We start from the raw sequence: 19924 nt of genomic DNA on the forward strand, positions 1-19924 counted from the left end.
TGAGGCAAGCTATCTCTCCATCATAATCCATGCTGCAGGCAGGAAATCATGGGACAGGATTACTGAGAGCATTTACCTGTCACACCTGGGGACTCACCGGACACCCAGATGCAGTGTTTGATGTGGCCTTCCCTGCTTGCTGTGTCCTGTTGGGGGTCCAAGGGAGCCGGTGCAGAACCGGCCATTGTGTGCATGGAGCTGCCGGGAAAACGGCCGTGTCCAGGCAGGGGTTCCCAGCACGCAGCCCTGCAGGGATGACGCTGTGCAGGGCTTCAGAGGCCTTGGTTCTTTATGATTCTGATTTTTCTAGAAAACTAATTACGATGCACTTTTAATCGTGAAACTTCATTACAAATGCCTTTGAGAAAACCTGAAGAATTTGAAATTTGAAAATTCAAGTGTACTTTAGAAAATGTATCTCTTACAAGATGGACTAAGAGTTTTCAAACTGCCTTTAGTTGTGTGGGTTTTGAAAAATTAGTCCTCAGATTTATTTAAAAGGTCTTCAAAAAGCAGGTCTGTTTCCCACTCATCATTGTGATTTTTTGTGTATTTTGTGCTGTGGTGCATGTGAGGCCAGCGCAGCCGATGCGCTGTCCCTGACACTGGTCATCCTGTGATTAGGACAAGCTCGGAGTAAGGACACAGCCCGGAAAGTGGCCCCCATGACTCTGGAAATCATCTCTGGCTTGAGTTGAAAGCAACAATCTCTGTGTTACAAAATAGTGTAGGATCTACAGGTTCCTGGGATGTCGGTTTCTCCCATTGCCTGTGACAGATGCTGCTGCCCTCTGCTGTCCAATGAGAGCTCCTGGCAGCCAGTGTTCGTCCAGCTGGACTTCGGGGCAGATAGTCCGGCCTTGGCAGCCTAACACCACAGGGCCACTTCCTGATCCTTCTGTGCCGGACCCTGCAGGCTAGCAGACCCCATCCTGCTCCACCCTCAGCAGCCGTGCTCCTGTCCACTTGCTTTTGCTTCTTTGATTCATCTTCCCTATAGCAACAGTCCGTGCATGCTAGACGGGTGCGGGTGACGCAGCTGTGTGTTAGAAGCTGTACAGTCCTGTGGTTAGAGTACAGATGCTGGAGACAGCCTGGGCTCAAACCCCGGCCTTGCTAGTAGGAAACTAAGAACAGAGCTGGCATGTATCAAATCCTAACAACAATGGGCGTTATTAGTAAGGTGTGCTGGGGTGCACAACATTTAAATGAAGAAGACAGTATGTGAAAGGGGATAAGTGATGTTATAGTTTCAAAGCATGTTACCAAATTTCATAAGAAACACAAAAAGTCGGGGATCTAAGATGGCGTTGGAGTAGGAAGGAGCAGATTTGGCTTTCCTCTGCTCAGGGGAGAAAATCCTGACCAATCTATGGAGTAGAAAGGCAAGCAACCAACATATTTCAGCATTTTTGAAAACAGAGGACCAAGGATTGTGGCAGAACCGAAAGAACAAAGAACGGATCCTAAGGGGAGTGCTGCAACAAGGTAGGGTCCCAGGACAAGCGTGTGGTCCTGGGGCTGCAGCCCCAGGCCCGGGGGCCGCGGCTGGGTTTACCATAGGGTTAGTGGGAGAGAGCCAGGTCAACTGCTCCCTCCCCAGCCGAGCAAGGTCTGGGCGGCTCTGGGAGGAATCCAGGTGCTGGCAAACACACCAGGGTGGTGAGCAGCAGAGGCGGTGCTCTGGAGGTGGTGGACACCAGAGCCAAGTCGCGCAGCGGACCCAGACTCCCGCAGTCACCGTTCTGGCTGGAGCTTTGGCGGTGAGAGAAGCCGGGCCACTGTGGGGAGCGGCGGGCTCGATCGGGAGGAATTTCTCAAGAGGAAGGAGTGAATAGACACAGACACTGTTTGGGGAATTCTCCTAAAGTGATTAGTGGCTCTAGCCTGTCTGCTCCCCAGCTGTGAGAGCGCAGGCTGCACCCGCTCGCGGGGCCACCGGTCGCACCGGCCAGCGGCGGACGGCCGTGCCCGCAGCCGACGGGCCGGGCCCGCTCGCGGGAGCACTGGCGTAGGGGAGGTGCCTGCAAGGAGAGCATCCCCGCACACCAACCCACAGCAGTAACCCTGGGGAAAGACCTGATTCCCACACCCAGGGCTCAAAGCTGAGGAGCCAGTGCGAACTCCACGGGCCAAGGAAGAAAAGCCAAACAAATCATCCTTCAGTCTGCCTCAACCAGCAAGAGCAGAAAAACCGGTTTGGCCACTTTGAAATCAAGAGACTTTTTAATTTGATTCTATTTTTTTAACAATTTTTAATTTCTTAAGTTTTATTGTTTTTATTCTCTTTTGATTTCTTTTTCCTCTCTTACCTGATTTCTTGTTTTATTCCTTCCTCCTTCCTGTCCTCCAATTTTATCTCTTCTTCCTGCCTTCGTCTACCTTTTCTATTTTTTACTTTTTTAAATTTTTTCCTAAATACCTACAAGTGAGACAAAATCCTGGATCAGTGAAAAGACCAAAGTTGAACCCAAAGAAGGGGCATCACAACAGCTGGGACAGTGAGATAAATGTCACTCTGCTATTACAGAGAACCTGCAAATTATTGCATATTTGTATTATTATTATTTTTCCAGTGTTCCTACATCTTTTTTTAACAGTATTTTTATATCCCTCTTATTTTTGTATAGCCTGCTTTGCTAGGCTGGTTTTATTGTATGACCTGACAGCTTTCCCCTGATATCTCTTTCTATACTGTATTACTAATCTACTGTCCATTAACTCACCTGTTCCCATCAGCACACTACTAGATGTTCTGTACTCCCTATCCATGTTACCTAGATCTCATAGACTCTGCCATATGAATGTTGCCATAATATTAGTGTAAATAACTGCTGTTCCATGCAGTTGTAATTACTTCACAACACCCTCCCCCCAGATCTTAGCCCATTTCAAAGTTTCCTGAACTCTATTACTGTAGTGGTTAACTCTATTCTCTCACACACTACACCTATTTACTATCCTTTACTCTCACCTTACCCCAGAATCTGACCACCCACAACCTCTCTGCTTTATAGATCCAACTCACAATCCTCCCTCCCCCAACAAGAGTCTTATCTTCTTTCCATCCTTTCTAAAAATCAGCTAGCTGGGTGGAAGACCACGGTTAACACTATACATAGTGAAAGGATCTCCTATATCTTCCCTACTTGCTACTATTGTAAAGAGCATAGAATTCTCTGTTGCTGTCTTAAACCATTTTGCCTTCCCCTCCAACTGATGACAAAAAAGAATAGGTGGAGGAGGTGAACACCAGGATACCCACTGGAAGAGGAAACCCAACAACAAAGGAACCACTAACAGATAACAGCAGAAGAAGGTGAAGGAGGGAGTAGTAACCACACAAACCTCAATCCAGGACTTATCTGGAAATACAACTAAACAGTAGAGACAGTAACCAATACAAACAACTGAACAAGATTTCTTTAAACCTTGTACACACAAGAACCAGCTTCAACACAACCTGCCCTCACCAGCACAGCAAAATACAGAAGGTGGTGGACAGAGTGACCCACATCTAACCAGCTGGCGGGAAGGAACCACCAAAGAAAGACTCAACAATCAAAACCCAAAGGCAAACACAAAGCTTAAACGACAGCCCAAGACCAGCGAGCTTGGGGGGTCAAGGAAACAGCACCACTGAAACTCACTGCTACTCTACTAAAGAAGTTCACATCATAAATCCAGGGAGCCAGAACAGATCAATATAAGAAGCTGAGGCGAACAAGAAGAGTCTCACAAACAATGGGAAGACAAAGAAATAATCCCCAAATGAAAGGAAAGGAGGAAGCCTCAAAAAGAATGCTAAATGAAACAGAGGCAATTCAACTATCAGATATTGAATTCAAAGCAGTGATTGTCAGGAAGCTCAACGAGCTCACAATGAGCTACGAGAGTCTACAGGGAAGCTACAATGAACTCAATGAAAACTACATCAGCATAAAAAAGGAAATAGAAACTCTCAACAAGGGCCAAGAAGAAATGAAGAATACAATTTCTGAACTGAAGAACACAGTAGAAGGAATGAAAAGCAGGATCGATGAAGCAGAAGATCGGATCAGCGAGCTAGAGGACAAAATAGAAGAAAACACCCAGAAAGAGCAAGAAAAGGAAAAGAGGCTCAGAAAAAATGAAGAGGGATTAAGGAAAATGCAAGACAATATGAAACGTAATAATATCCCCATAATAGGGATACCAGAAGGAGAAGAAGAAGAACAAGGGATAGAAAACCTAGTTGAACAAGGGATGATGGAAAACTTCCCTAATTTGATGAGACAAAAAGTCACACAAATACAGGAAACACAGAGACTCCCAATCAAGAGGAACCCAAAGAGGCCCACCTCAAGACACATCATAATTAAAATGGCAAAATTTCAAGACAAAGAGAGAATCTTAAAGGCAGCAAGGGAGAAAAAGGAAGTAACATACAAGGGGGCCCCAATAAGGCTAACAGCTGACTTCTCCATGGAAACACTCCAAGCCAGAAGAGAATGGCAAGAAATAATCCAAGTAATGAGAACCAGAGGCCTGCAACCACGACTGCTTTACCCAGCAAGGCTCTCAATTAAGATAGAAGGCCAAATAAGAAGCTTCTCAGACAAAAGAAGTCTAAAAGAATACACCTCCACTAAACCAGCTCTGCAAGAGATGCTGAAGGGACTGCTTTAAGGAAAGAAAGGAAAAGAGAGAGTGAGAGAGGATCACACGTACATAAAAGGCAATGAATAAGTACCTATCAATAATAACCTTAAACGTAAATGGATTAAACGCTCCAATCAAAAGACATAGAATAGCTGATTGGATAAGAAAACATGACCCACACATATGCTATCTACAAGAGACCCACCTCAGGATAAAAGATCTGCACAGGTTGAAAGTGAAGGGCTGGAAACAAATTTTCCAAGCAAATGGACAGGAAAAAAAAGCCGGGGTAGCAATACTCATATCTGACAAAATAGACTTCCAAAGAAGGTCCATAAAGAGAGACCCAGAAGGTCATTTCATAATACTCAAGGGAAGAATTCACCAAGAAGACATAAATATTGTAAATATATATGCACCCAACATAGGAACACCCAAATACATAAAGAAAATCTTAGAGGACTTCAAGAAAGATATGGACAGCAACACAATTATTGTGGGGGATTTTAACACCCCTCTATCAAAAATGGACAGATCTTCCAAACAAAATATCAACAAAGATATTGATGCATTGAACAATACACTAGACGAACTGGGCTTTACTGATATTTACAGAACCCTCCATTCCAAAGAAGCTAAATACACATTTTTTTCAAATGTACATGGAACATTTTCAAAGATTGACCACATGATAGGACACAAAACAAGCCTCAACAATTTCAAAAAAATTGAAATCATACCAAGCAATTTCTCGGATCACAAGGGACTGAAACTAGAAACAACCCCAAGGAAAAAAAGCCAAAACACTCAAATTCATGGAGATTAAACATCATGCTATTAAACAATGAATGGGTCAAGAATGATATTAGGGAAGAAATCAAACGGTTTTTGGAAACAAATGAAAACGAACTCACAACAACCCAAAACTTATGGGACACAGCCAAGGCAGTCCTGAGAGGGAAGATCATAGCGATACAGGCCCACCTAAAAAAGTTAGAAACATTTCAAACAAACAACCTAACCCTACGTCTACAAGAACTCGAGGAACAACAACAAAGACAGCCCAGAGCAAGCAGAAGGAAGGAAATAACCAAGATCAGAGCAGAATTAAATGACATAGAGACTGAAAGCACAATTCTAAAGATCAATGAATCCAAGAGTTGGTTCTTTGAAAAGATAAACAAAATCAACAAGCCTTTAAGCAGACTCATCAAGAAAAAAAGAGAGAAAACCCAAATAAACACAATCAGAAATGAAAGAGGAGAGATTACGACAGATACCACAGAAATACAAAGGATTGTAACAAATTACTACAAAGAGCTGTATGCCAAGAAATTTGAAAACCTAGATGAAATGGACAAATTTCTAGAAAAATATAACATTCCAAAACTCAATAAAATGGAAGCAGAAAGCCTGAACAAACCAATAACAGCAAAAGAAATTGAAGCAGTAATCAAAAAACTCCCAACACACAAAAGCCCGGGACCAGATGGTTTCACAGGAGAATTCTACAAAGCATTTAAGGAAGAACTAACACCTATCCTTCACAGACTATTTCAAAAAATCCAAAAAGATGGAAGACTCCCAAACTCTTTTTATGAGGCCAACATCATCTTAATTCCAAAACCAGATAAAGACACAACAAAGAAAGAAAACTACAGGCCAATATTGCTGATGAACATTGATGCTAAAATCCTCAACAAGATACTGGCAAACTGCATCCAACAGTACATTAAGAAGATCATACACCATGACCAAGTGGGATTCATTCCAGGTATGGAAGGATGGTACAATATTCGCAAATCAGTAAATGTAATACATCACATAAACAAAAACAAAGACAAAAACCACATGATCATATCAATAGATGCAGAAAAAGCATTTGATAAGGTACAGCACCCATTTATGATAAAAACACTCAGCAAAGTGGGAATAGAGGGAGCATTCCTCAACATAATAAAGGCCATATATGAGAAACCTACAGCCAACATTATACTCAATGGGCAAAAATTAAAATCTTTTCCACTAAGAACAGGAACAAGACAAGGATGTCCACTTTCACCACTTCTATTCAATATAGTACTGGAAGTTCTAGCCACAGCAATCAGACAAGAAAAAGAAATAAAAGGAATCCAAATTGGAAAGGAGGAAACAAAACTGTCACTGTTCGCAGATGACATGATAGTGTACATAGAAAATCCTATAGACTCTACCAAAAAACTGCTTGACCTAATAAATGAATTTGGTAAAACAGGGGGATACAAAGTCAATATCCAGAAATCAAAGGCATTTCTGTACACCAACAATGAAACAGCAGAAGCAGAAATCAAGAAAAAAATTCCATTTGAAATAGCAAAAAGAAAAATAAAATACCTAGGAATAAACCTAACCAAAGAGGTAAAAGACCTGTATTCAGAAAACTACATAACACTGAGGAGAGAAATCAAGGAAGACACAAACAAATGGAAACATATACCATGTTCATGGATTGGAAGAATTAATATCATTAAAATGTCCATACTACCAAAAGCAATTTACACATTCAATGCAATACCTATTAAAGTACCAATGGCATATTTCACAGACATAGAACAAACACTTCAACAATTTATATGGAACCATAAACGACCCCGAATAGCTGCTGCAATTTTGAGAAAGAAGAGTAAAGTAGGAGGAATCACAATACCTAACACTAAACTATACTACAAGGCCACTGTAATCAAAACAGCCTGGTACTGGCATAAAAACAGGCACATAGACCAATGGAACAGAACAGAGAGCCCAGAAATAAACCCAAGCCTCTACAGTCAATTAATATTTGACAAAGGAAGCAGCAACATAAAATGGAATAAAAATAGCCTCTTCAACAAATGGTGTTGGGAGAACTGGACAGCTACGTGCAAAAAAATGAAACTCGAGCACCAACTTACACCTCATACAAAAATAGATTCAAGGTGGATAAAAGACTTAAATATAAAACATGACACCATTAAAGTCCTAGAAGAGAACATAGGTAGGAAAATCTCAGATATTTCATGCAGAAACTTTTTCACTGACTTGTTTCCTAGAGCAAGGGACATAAAGGAAAGAATAAACAAATGGGACCTCATCAAAATTAAAAGCTTTTGCACAGCTAAGGAAAACAGTATCAAAATAAAAAGAGAACCAACTGTATGGGAAAACATATTTGCCAATGATACCTCAGACAAGGGTTTAATCTCCAAAATATATAAAGAACTTACACGACTCTACTCTAAGAAGACAAGTAACCCAATTAAAAAATGGGCAAAGGACTTGAACAGACACTTCTCCAAGGAGGACATACAGAAAATCCAAAGACACATGAAGCGATGCTCAATATTGCTAGCTATCAGAGAGATGCAGATTAAAACCACAATGAGATACCACTTCACACCAGTCAGAATGGCCATCATAAACAAAGCAACAAACAACAAGTGTTGGAGAGGTTGTGGAGAAAGGGGGTTCCTAGTGCACTGTTGGTGGGACTGCAGACTGGTACAACCACTATGGAAAGCAGTTTGGAACTTCCTCAGAAAACTAAAAATGGATCTGCCTTTTGACCCAGCAATTCCATTGCTGGGACTCTATCCTAAGAACACTAAAACACCAATACAAAAGAACCTTTGCACCCCGATGTTCATAGCAGCACAATTTACAATAGCTAGGTGCTGGAAGCAACCTAGATGCCCATCAGTAAATGAATGGATCAAAAAACTATGGTACATTTACACAGTGGAATTCTATGCAGCATAAAGAAAGAAGGAGCTCCTACCCTCTGCAACAGCATGGATGGAGCTGGAAAGCATTATGCTAAGTGAAACAAACCAGGCAGTGAAAGACAAATACCACATGATCTCACCTTTAACAGGAATCTAAACAACAAAACAAAACAAAAAAAACTAGCAAAATATAACCAAAGACACTGAAATAGGGGATAGTCTGACAGTGGCCAGAGGGGAGAGAAGAGGGAATTTCAGGGGGGAATGGGTAGGGATTACAGGAACAAATTTGGAGGACACATGGACAAAAACTAAGGGTGGGGGGTAATGGGGGGAAGGGGGGAGGGTTGGGTGGGTGGGCTGGAATGGGAGTAGGGGGGAGAAAACTGTACTTGAACAATGATTAAAATAAAATTAAATTAAATTTTAAAAAAAACCTTAAGCAAGAACCTTAAAAAAAAAAAAAAAAGAAACACAAAAAGAGATATTATTCATCAGCACCACCACCATCTCCCTCATCATATCACTCGTTGGTAACCAGGTTTCCACACACAAATCCACTGAACGGCCGGAACCTCTCAGATCACTGCCCTGTCCTGTTCACCCTAGTGAAGCTTCATGTGCTTCTCTTCTCATTCACATCTCAGGACTCCATTTATTTCAAGCTGTCTTGCTAGCACTGCTAGGCTTTTCTGTTTACAGTGTTTGACCAACAGATGGGTCAGGGTCAGGGTTTGGGGTTATAGGGACAAGAAGTGAGATCAGCCTCCCAAGGTGATGAGGGGACTTAGGGCACACGTTGTTCAGATGTGGATCAAAGAGCCAAGGTCACTGTGTGCAGTTCTGTGTTGTGCACCCCACAGAGAAGCATGACGTGGAGGGACAAGTAGGCACAGGAACGCAGCCAGAGCTCTGCTACACAAGCCACACCAACTGGTGGGGTGTTTCTCCACACTACGTGGCCACCCTGGTCAGGGCCAGAGTTGATCTAAGCTCCATATCTGAGCTCTAAAAGAATGTTTATAACTTGGCCTTACTTTTGCAATAGTGATTCAAATCCATATGCTTTATTTCTTGTGCCACAGAAGAGGAAACTAAAGTGTTGCATTTTTAGAACTTGAAGATCTGCCCCAAATGGAAGAATGAAATTTACCTTTAAACAACTTCAATATATAGGGGAGAATGAGAGGAAAAAACTAATCTTTTTCATCCATTTATTAAAGAAAAAAGGAAAACATCCAAATTACTACCTCTATGCAAGGTACTGCCTTCAAGGCCATAGACCAGCCTATAATTACCACAGAGAATGCAGAGCACTTTAACGGAGGACGACTCGGTGCCAGGAGCCACAGGAGAGCCCCTAACCCAACCTGAGAAATCAAGGGGTGCTTTCCAAAGGGGCGCCATTTAAGCTGCATGCTGACGGCACAGACTAGAAGTCTGTGCTCCTGAAAGGGACAGCTTTTGCAAAGGCATGATTCAGTTAGAGGATTGTGATCAATTCAGTGAGGGTACAAGGGAAGGGAGAAGACAGCGATGAACTGAAGAGGTGAACAGCCTGTTTTATGAAGCGTGTTGTATGTAGGGGGTGCACATAATTTATCTTCCAACAGGGATTTTTTGATCTCGGAAGGGGTACTATAATATTAAAGTTATGTAAATTTGATATATGTCTTTACTGAGCAGTGAATTGGTCAGTAGATTTATAAAATAATTGTATTTAAAAACTATTTTCTAACCTAAAATTCCAAAAATTCTGGACAAATGCTAAACTGATCAGGATGCCGGTACAACAGACATAAGCAAGGATCATCCTGGGAAGACGGGACAGTTTGGCCTCCTAGTGAGGAGCTGTATCAGAGAGGATTTGGTCTTTATCCTGAAATCAACGGGGAGATATTTAAGAGTATTGAACGAGGAGAAAAGACAGAGAGCGTTTGAGTTGATCGGATCAGGTCACATAAGTAGTGGTGAGAACAGTTTTGTGGGCACATTGGGCACGGGTTCCAGCTACATCGCTTCCTGGTCTGGGGCCCTGTGCTCACAGTGCCATGCAACCTACTGTGTTCTGGCACTCTCCTAAGTCATTTAATCATCACAATCACTTTGTGAGGTCCGTACTATTCTTATCTCCATTTTACAGGTGAGAAAAGTGAGGCAGAGGGAGGCTAAGTAAACCTCACAAGATCATGTGCCCGATACCTGGTGGCATAGGTCGTCAGACGCAGGGGTCTGGTTCCAGCACGTGCTTTCGGTCTCTACACTTTACTGTTTCTCTTGGGCAATTTACTTAAACTTTTTAATGACTTAATTTTATCACCTATAAAAAGATGATAATAGTACATACACATAATAATAATGTGCATAATAATACATAAGGATTACATGAGCTAACCTGAAAAGTGATTCACACAAGCCCAGAGTTGATGTTATTCTATGATTGATGTTTCATTGAAAATTTAAGACCCATGTAAAATTCCACTTCAGCCTAAAACATGTTGCCCTGACTGGCGTGGCTCAGGTGGATAGGCATCATCCCACAAAGTGAAAGGTCACTGGTTGGATTCCCAGTCAGGGCACATACCTAGGTTGTGGGTTCTGTCCCCATCAGGGCACATATGAGAGGCAGCCAACAGGTGGCTCTCTCTCACATTGATGTTTCTTTCCTTTTCCTTACCCTCTCTCAAACAAACAAACAAGCAAATGAACAAATAAATAAATATTTTTAAAAATAAAATGTTTCAAGCAGCATGGAAGTCGCTCATGATACACACTTAAGTTAGTCCCAAATATTGGAAACCCTGTGCCTTCAGAAAAACATTCAAAGAGAACCCAGAAAAATGTGGAAGGACTTAGCAGAAAAGAATGGATAGATTAGTGCAGGCATTGCTCAGGTGATCTCAATTTTGAAAATCAAATTATCACCCTCAGGACAAAAATTTAGGAGAATAGCCAAATTAATTAAAATGTCCTCCCACTTAGCAAAGATCAATGCAACTATAATGCTTTATGAATTTTCGGGTGGATCTATCCCTTGAAACTGTAGGCACCTGCCCAGGTGAAATTCAAAGCCTGCTGCCGAGCACAGGCACCCAGAACCATTTACAGAGGGGCGCTGTAACGGAGGGGCTCCCACAGTGCTGAGGAAACCCAGAGGACGGAAGGGCTTCGTGGAGAGGTGATGCTCAAACTGACTAGGGTGATGAGGCAGAGAAGCATGTTCTAGAAATAAATGCAAGTGCTGAGGAGGAAGCAAGGCTGGTCCTTTCAGGAACTGGACGTTGTTCCATGAGGCTAGGACACAGCGGGTGTGGGAAAAAGGAGATGAGCAGGCCTGGAAAGTTGGCAGGATTCCAGCAGTCTCTGCAGATGCTGTACTTTCTGCTCTTTATGGCACCAGCGTCTCCTGTTCCAGCACTGTTCCCACACTTTTGTGCTCTCCAGGTTACCTATCTGTAGACAGTAGCATGAACTGATTATGTGGTCATGTTCTTACAAGTAAAGAATGTCATCCAGCCCTGGCTGGTGTGGCTCAGTGGACTGAGTGCTGGCCTACACACAAAGGGTCACTGGTTCGATTCCCAGTCAGGGCACACGCCTGGATTGTGCACCAGGTCCCCAGTTGGGGCACCTGAGAGGCAAGCACAAACTGATGTTCCTCTCCCTCTCTTTCTCCTTCCCTTCCCCTCTCTGAAAGTAAATAAATAAAATCTTTTTTTAAAAATGTCATCCAGAAAGAAACGTGGCTCATCCTGAGACCCAGGTGGGTTTTTGATTTTTTCCTTAGTGATTTCATAACCTTTCTGCCTGGGATTGGATAAGACTTACCTGTGCCTTGAAATCATCTACATCGATTTCCAAAATTCATTTTTCCGAAGAAACGTATTCACACCTTTCCTTCCTGAGTAAAGAACTGCAGAATGGCCCAAGAAAAGGACATTGTTCTGTGAGGACTGGCAGAAAGCAGGACAGACATGTGTATCAACAGCCATTCCTATGGATACAGAGGTGTGATACAGCTATCTAGACATATTTAAAAATAACATGCTTATACTGATACCTCCAACTCTAATTCAACATGAGGTTCACTGTAGTCTTCCTAGTGTCAACATTACAACTGTCTCTTCCAACAGTGAGAGGTGTAGTTCCCATTATTCTCAATGGATTACCTTATTTGTTAAGTTCTATGGTACGCCGAAGGCAATTTCAGATTTACTAAAACATGCTACTGCAGAGACAATCCTGCTAAATATAAATCAATATATTTTTGCACTCTTTCTGTCTGTGTTCCAAGTTATTTGGGCTCATTCCATGTCATCCTCCCCACCCATGGTTTATTGGTTTATATTCCATTTTCGGTTCGATGTTTTTCTCATCATTGTTAATTTGATCTTGTTTTTCAGTATGCAGTGCATTAGCATAGTTCCAAAAGCCAAAACTTCAAAAAGCCTACACAGAGAAATGTTACTGCTTCCCACATCCTCTTCCCACCCGTGTACTGGAGACAGCCAGTCTCCTCTGTGTCTGCTTCACCTTCCTGTGTCTCTTGGTGCAGTCATACCCAGATGTGTATATTTTATTTTGCTTACCTTTTTACACAAAAGGTAGCACACTATATATAGTATTTTGCACTATGTTTCTTTTTCTCTTAATATATGATTTTCAGCCCTGACCGGTGTGGCTCACTTGGTTGAGTGTTATGCCAAAAGGCAAAAGGTCACTGAATCAATTCCCCATCAGGGCACATGTCTGCATTGCAGGTTCAGTCCTGTCTGGGGTGTGTACGAGAGGCAACCGATCCTGTTTCTCTCACATAGCTATTTATCTCCCCCTCTCTTTCTCCCTCCCTTCCCCTATCTCTGAAAATAAATTAAAAAATGAATTTAAACATGATTTTCACTTTAAAATATATCCTCAGAGAGATTTTCCCATTCTGTTTTTATTGCTTCATAGTACTCCACTCTGTGGATGCACTGTAATGTATTCAGCCTCTTTTATGGATGGGCATTTCAGTTATTATAGTTTTGCAATTATGGATGGTGCTACACTGAGGAGTCTTGTGCAAATGTATTGCATATTGTTGAGGATATCTTCAGAGAAAATTCCTAGCCATGGGATAACTGAGCCAATAGGTAAATGCATATATGGTCATATTAAACATTGCCGCATTCCCCTCCATCGGGTTGTGCCATTTTGCTTTCCCATCATCAGTGTGTGTATCTGCTTTCAACAGCTGTCAAACTTTTTAATTTTCCCCTAATTGAACAAGAAAGAAAGGGCATTTCAATGCAGTTTTATTTGCACTGATCTTCTAAGTGAAGTTGAACACGTTTTTGAAGATTTAAAGACCATTTTACTATTTTTTTTAGATTAGGTCATGTCTTCTGCCCATTTTTCTATATGGTTTTTTAAAGAATGGTGAAGAAGATTTAATAACTTTATGATACTAATATCAAAAAACAAAAGCCATCTTTCCTCTTGGTCAAGTATACTTCTGAGTCTTTCAGGAGGCCATTAGAGTATTTTCCTTATCTGTGTGGCACAGTTCTGGTTAAGTTTATTCATAAATACTTTATCGTGTTGGTTACTATTGTAAATAGGGCTTTCCTTCATCATTAAAACCTGTACCTGATTTTGTTAGTGTATTCTTATTTATTTTTAGTCCGTCTGACCTGTCTTGGATTGACTATCTCCTATTATCATGTTTCTATGTATTTCTCATTGTATCTTCCACAGATAGCTTCTTTATAAAGCCAGTTGCCCTTTTCTTTCCCTTTGAAGCTTAGTAGGGTTTGTATTTTTGTGATGTTGGTTGCTTTTGAACTTATACTTATTTAATGTCCCTAGTCCCTGTTTCTTCTTTAGTCTTTTCCTATCCTTTTGGTCAGTTTTGAATGTGTTCTTTCATTCCCAGCTATTCCTTGGCTATACTCTCAACGAGCTGTTTCTCTTTCAGCTTTTCTATGTTTTCCTCTCATTTCTAGTTTCATTATTTCCACTTTGTCATATAAAATATATAAACATATTTTTATCTCCCCCACCTTTGTTTTACTCCTAGATCTGATAAATATGTGGGTGGGCAAAAGGAGGTTTATAGTTGTGAGAATGAGAAACAGAGTTTATTCTTGTGTTCTTATTTATTTATGATTGTACTGTTTTCCATGTGAACAACTCTAAACCCACTTTTGCCCACCCCGTATATTACAGGCTCACCACTGACTCTTTTGCTGAAGTTTCCCCAGTGATTTTTTGATTGAATGAAACTGATCCTCTAGAAGACTATTCGAGAAGAGCTGATATATACATATTCCCTGCATTCTTACAATCTTAAAACTGTTTTTCTATAGCCTTGGTGTTTGAAAGAGAGCTTGGCTGAATATAAGATCTTTGGCTCATATTTTAATTTCTGATTTAAAGTGTTTTTCACGCCTTGAATGGTATGGCTCAGTGGACAGGGCATTGTCCTGCAAACCAAAAGGGTGCTGGTAGGATTCTTGGCCAGGGCACGTGGCTGGGGTGCAAGCCAGGTCCCGGGTTGGGGACATGGAGGAGGCAACCGGTTGATGTCTCTTACAGGTCAGTGTTTCTCTCCCTCTCTTCCGAGCTCCCTGCCCCTCTCTGTAAACATAAATAAAATAAAATGAAATTCACTTTAAAAAGATAGTGGTTTTCATGTCCTCACATGCTTGATTTCATTTACTTTGCAGCATTGCGTTGTGGCTTTTTTCACTTTATTGTTTATTTTTATAGGGGTATTTTCCTAAAATGGATTTTTTCCTTATTATTTTATTTTATAGTTTGTGTAGATTTAGCCTTCCTTTATTAATTTCCCCGGATTTCACATATTTGCAAGATTCCTAATTTAAGATCTTTTCTGTCGGTATAGCCATATCTACTTTCTATGTTTTTATTTTATTATTATTTGGGGGTGGCAGTGGGGAAGATTGTGTGCCCTCCAATGTTTTGTTTTTCTATTTTTCTTGCAGGATCTGAAATTTCCCTTCTTTTCTTTTTCCTTTATCCCCTGTGTTTCCAAAGGGTATGCTCTCTTCCTTTGAATTCTTTCCTCCCTGAAGCAGTGCCTCACGGACGGCTTCCTCAGTCCATGCACACTGAGGTCCTCTCACAGGGTCACCTCTGTGATCGTCCAGGACTCCGCAGTGTTTTATATCTCAGGCTGATGTTCCTTCCAGCGGTGGTTTCAAATCAGTTTTAACTCTACCCTCACTTCCCTCTGCTCTCGTCCACACCATTTTCCAGGGGTGTGCCCGAAGTATGACATACAACTCTGCTGGGATTTTTTTGTTCTTAGTTACAACAGATTTGAAGCTTCTATAATTTCCTGTCTTCTAGTTAAACTGAGATTTGCAGTTTTGTATAGTTTCACTTATCCTTCCTGCCAATCTATATTGCTTGCGGGTTGTTCACTGCGTTCCTGTAGGCCACCCCTTTAGAGCCGTACTTTGGCACAACTAGAGAAAAGATGTTTTCTGCAGGTCTGTGCTCATCTCAATGTTGTAGAAAGATCTCAGAGAAAGTGGATGCAAGCTTTGCATAGTGTGCAAACCACTGAAAGATGGATCTAGCCAGGACATAGAACTCTCAGGGCAAACAACAACAACAACGAAACAGATTCAAGCAATCAATGTGAAGAGTTTAACTGCATTCAAGTTTGTTTTTATTCTGAGTACCAGGGAATATAAAATAAAGATATCTTACTAAGCACTGCCTGTTACATTAAAGTACTTTCAAATCCATCATTCACCAGGTAACCCCACAAAAGTAAAGGTATTGTCACACCAATATTCCCACATTTGACAGATGAGGGACCCAGACTCAGAGACTCACTCACATAATTCCATGGTAACAGAGCTGGCTCGACCAGAGCCAGGAGTACAACGAGCCCCCTGACGGTGCCTAGCCAGAGAGCAGTTTTCACTTGGTTGATTGCCTTTCTGTGTTTCTGTTATTGTTTAATCACTTTTGTAACCTAAGGCTACTCCTTGGTAACAAATAACTAGGGGAAATGCTTTTTAGTGGTGTACTTCAAGTTGATTTGCTCTGTGAAAACAATGCAAGTTGCTAGTCCCAAAAGAGAAAATCTTTTCCCCGCTAATGATCTACCTTCATGTCTCTTCACAGAGGACAGTTATGGGATGGGTGGGAAGGTTAGCCTTCCTGGTCCCACTGCAGATGGCAGCTGGCAAGGCCCGGAGGGTTTATACCACGTGAATGGAAGCGTCTATGAGTACAGACAGAACTATAGACTTAGTCTGGTTGACGGGACTAATTACTTGGAGGACATAGATAGAGTATTTGCACTGCTGACCAGTTACCACGAGCAAAATAAAACAAGTAAGACTAAAACTGCTCAAAGTGATGGGTTCCTGGCTGTATCTGCTGAGCTCTCTGGGCCGGTAGAGATGGCCCCCACTGAGTCAGATGAAGACCCGAGCTGTACGGCTGGGGAAGCCCCTCATTTGACCTTGCCAGCCAACCTTCAAACCCTGCATTTGAACCGACCAACATTCAGTCCAGAAAGTAAACTTGAATGGAATAACGACATTCCGGAAGTTGTCATTGGAATTCTGAACACTGGAGAAATCATGAAACTGCCAAATGGATGGAGCAGGAAGAGTTCAGTCATCTTGAACCTGACCTCTGGTAGCGACATGCCCAAGCTGGTGTTCAAGCCCAGCCCCAGGCTTCAGTCCATTAGCAGGCACCAGAAAGGACTTCCCCAGGATGGTGGTCCAGGAAGGATGTTTCGAAGATCCGTGTATCTTCCCGTGCATTCTGACGTGGATTCCACTCATCAGATGGTCAAAGTGTCCACCTTGGAGAAGCCCATCAACTCCAGCAGTATGGAGAGCATTCGAACAAGGTGGATGTAGAAAAGTCACAGAAGGGGGACTGATTACATGAAATTGTTACCTTACCCTAAACACAGTATTGTTTTTAACTTTTTATTAGTAAACTAATAAAGGCAATCATGACAACCAACATTCCAAGCTACCCTAGGTACCTACGTGAAGTAGAAGTCAGTGCGCATGTCAGCAAACGCACAGAGACTCGGTGTTGTAATTCACTGTGTGTCGAGAGTAGGGACAAGGTGATTTGTGGATTTTGTTGGTTTAGGGGATACTAAAACAGTATTATCTTTGGAAAGTTGTGGGGACATGCATCTATAAATGCTATCCTAACAAGATGGCTAGAATTGTGCCTTCCTGAGTTTCCGAAACTGGACATCCTCAGTGAATCTTTCAACACACTTTCTACTGCCTGTGTCATGTGGTTTGGATTCATTTTAACCACTGGAATTTTTCGATGCCATCACTTTCTAGGTCAGTGATTTTGCACTTTGAAATCAAAACGCCATGTCTCTTTGATTAGTCTTATTTTTTTACAGGCTTCTCACAGTCTCACTGCTTGTTCTCAGTGTGACAAAGTAAAATAGACCCCCGAGGACGACACACAGTATGATCCCATATTGTTTAACATACGCTTGTGCCAGAAACTATTGCATGTTTTCCCTCGACTTGCTAAACTTGATTAGCAGAAAGGCATGGCTATGATGCTGGCAGTAAAAATAAATAGGCAAAACAAAGATTGCCTGCTTTCTCTGTGCCTAGCCTCAAAGTGTTCACTGTATGCTTAAGATTGCTAAATTTTTATTACTTTCATAACAGGATAAAAGGACTAAAGACTTTTCCCCACCTTTTTTTTGTTTCCTTGACCTAGCTAATAAGCTTAAGTGTTAAGAAAATATATTTCATTTTGAATTTACATAAAATTTATTTTTCCAATAAAACACAGTCATGAATGTTTCACAATTTAAACACACCATAGGTATTGTATGATTTCTTCTAAGACCAAGTTCTGATTTTTAAAGGCATTGTTCAAAACTGCTTTTCCCATTGTGTTCTTGAAAATATTCTTGTTCTGTATCAGATTTTTTAAATACCAGCAAAAGGATTACCTCATTGAAAGCTATCAGTATCCTAATTGACTTCCCAGTAATAGCTTAACAGTGATTTTTTTTTTTAGGTAATACAAACACATAGGTAAATTATGTTTCCTTTAAGTGTTTAAGGTAAACTCTTTTAAAGAAAATTTAATATGTTATAGTTGAATCTTTGATAACTTTAAGTCTTTATTAGAGACTCTGTACATATGTTAAAATTAACTAGCTCCTTATCAGATGTGTGTGTCACCGGCTGAATGGCAGAAGAAACATATTTATGGTCACGAATGATGTGCTTTGTAAAAAGGCTTCAACTTATTAGGAAGCATACTGTGTTTTTTTAATCTTGTGTAATATTCTGTGATACTTTTATAGAACAATTCTGGCTTCAGGAAAGTCTAGAAGCATTATTTCTTGAAATAAAAAGTGTTTAAACTTTACCTGTTTTAGAGAAATGAATTTTACCAGGTTTTTGTGACACACCCATGCCTTGGAAGTAAAATCGAGTCCTGATCTCAATTTATGTGATTAAACACTAGCCATATTAGTAAAATGGAATCAAAGTCAGTGTGTTATAGAACAGCGGTCCCCAATCTCTTTGGCACAGGGATGGTAGACCGGGTAGGGGCGTGGGGGATGGACATGAGGTGGGGCTCAGGTGAGCTTTGCTCACAGCCTGGTTCCTAACAGGCCTCAGACCAATACTGGTCCGCAGCCTGGAGGCTGGGGGCCCCCTGTCACAGAACATTCTCATATCAGGGATTACAGCACAGATTTGTCTCGTTGCTGTCAGGAGGCCGTGAGAGGCTACACTGGGGTGGCTTTGGGGCTTTCAGCCTGGGCAGCTACACAGGGCTAATGCTTAGTTTAACTCTCTATTGTTGCCATCTTGACATGCTTAATCGTTTTTGAAAAGGGGGCCCCACATTTTCATTTGTCGCTGAACCTGCAAATTATGTATTCCAGACCTGGGCAGTGCAAATGAAGTTTTTTAAAAAAACAAGAGGACAGACCCACTAAAGGCATTTTGGATTCTTTGGGGACCATGAACTTTGGTGGAGACAAAACCACTCTCCAAGACCTCAAGTTTTCTGATTGACAGATTTCATGCCCTGCCTTCTGCTCTACATCTCCTGAGGAGCTACCTGCACTCAGGTAGAGCTAACAATCTAAGAAATGTCCAGAGATCAGAAATGTCCAGTAATAACAGAAAAAAAAGCAAAGGACGTTGGGATCTGCCAGTTCAGTCCTCGGATAACTGAGGAAACCATCTGTTTTAGGTTGCTAGGGCTGCCATAACAGAACGCCACAGACTGCATGCCTTAAACAACAGAAACTTACTTTCTCACTGTCCTGGAGGCTGGAAGCCAAGACCTGTCTGCAGCGCTGGTTTCCCCTGGGGCCTCTCTCAGCTCGCAGATGTCTGTCTTCTCACTGTGTCCTCACATGGCCTTTTCGCTGTTCCTGCAGACCCCTGCAGGCGCACTCACTCGCTCTCTCTCCCTCTCTCTCTCTCCCTCTCTCTGACACCAGTCGTACAAGGTTAGGGCCCACACTTACAACCTCATTTCACCTGAAT

The 19924-nt window shown here is 41.6% G+C and overlaps 1 protein-coding gene across 5 annotated transcripts in view; it reads left to right on the plus strand.

Annotated features, from left to right (window-relative positions):
• SULF1 (sulfatase 1) overlaps positions 1–18785 on the plus strand; it is a 163006-nt gene extending 144221 nt beyond the window's left edge. For 3 of the 5 annotated variants that reach the window (XM_036031199.1, XM_036031200.1, XM_036031201.1), the window contains one exon: positions 16524–17270. In XM_036031199.1, the coding sequence (XP_035887092.1) occupies positions 16524–16554 (31 nt within the window). In that variant the 3' untranslated portion in view covers positions 16555–17270. Of the gene's footprint in view, positions 1–16523 lie in introns of all 5 variants that reach the window. The other 2 variants (XM_028533688.2, XM_028533687.2) reach the window with 1 other exon arrangement.
• The last annotated feature ends 1139 nt before the right edge of the window (positions 18786–19924 follow it).

The sequence above is a fragment of the Phyllostomus discolor genome, chromosome 7 (genome assembly GCF_004126475.2).
Source record: "Phyllostomus discolor isolate MPI-MPIP mPhyDis1 chromosome 7, mPhyDis1.pri.v3, whole genome shotgun sequence".
NCBI lineage: Eukaryota > Metazoa > Chordata > Mammalia > Chiroptera > Phyllostomidae > Phyllostomus > Phyllostomus discolor.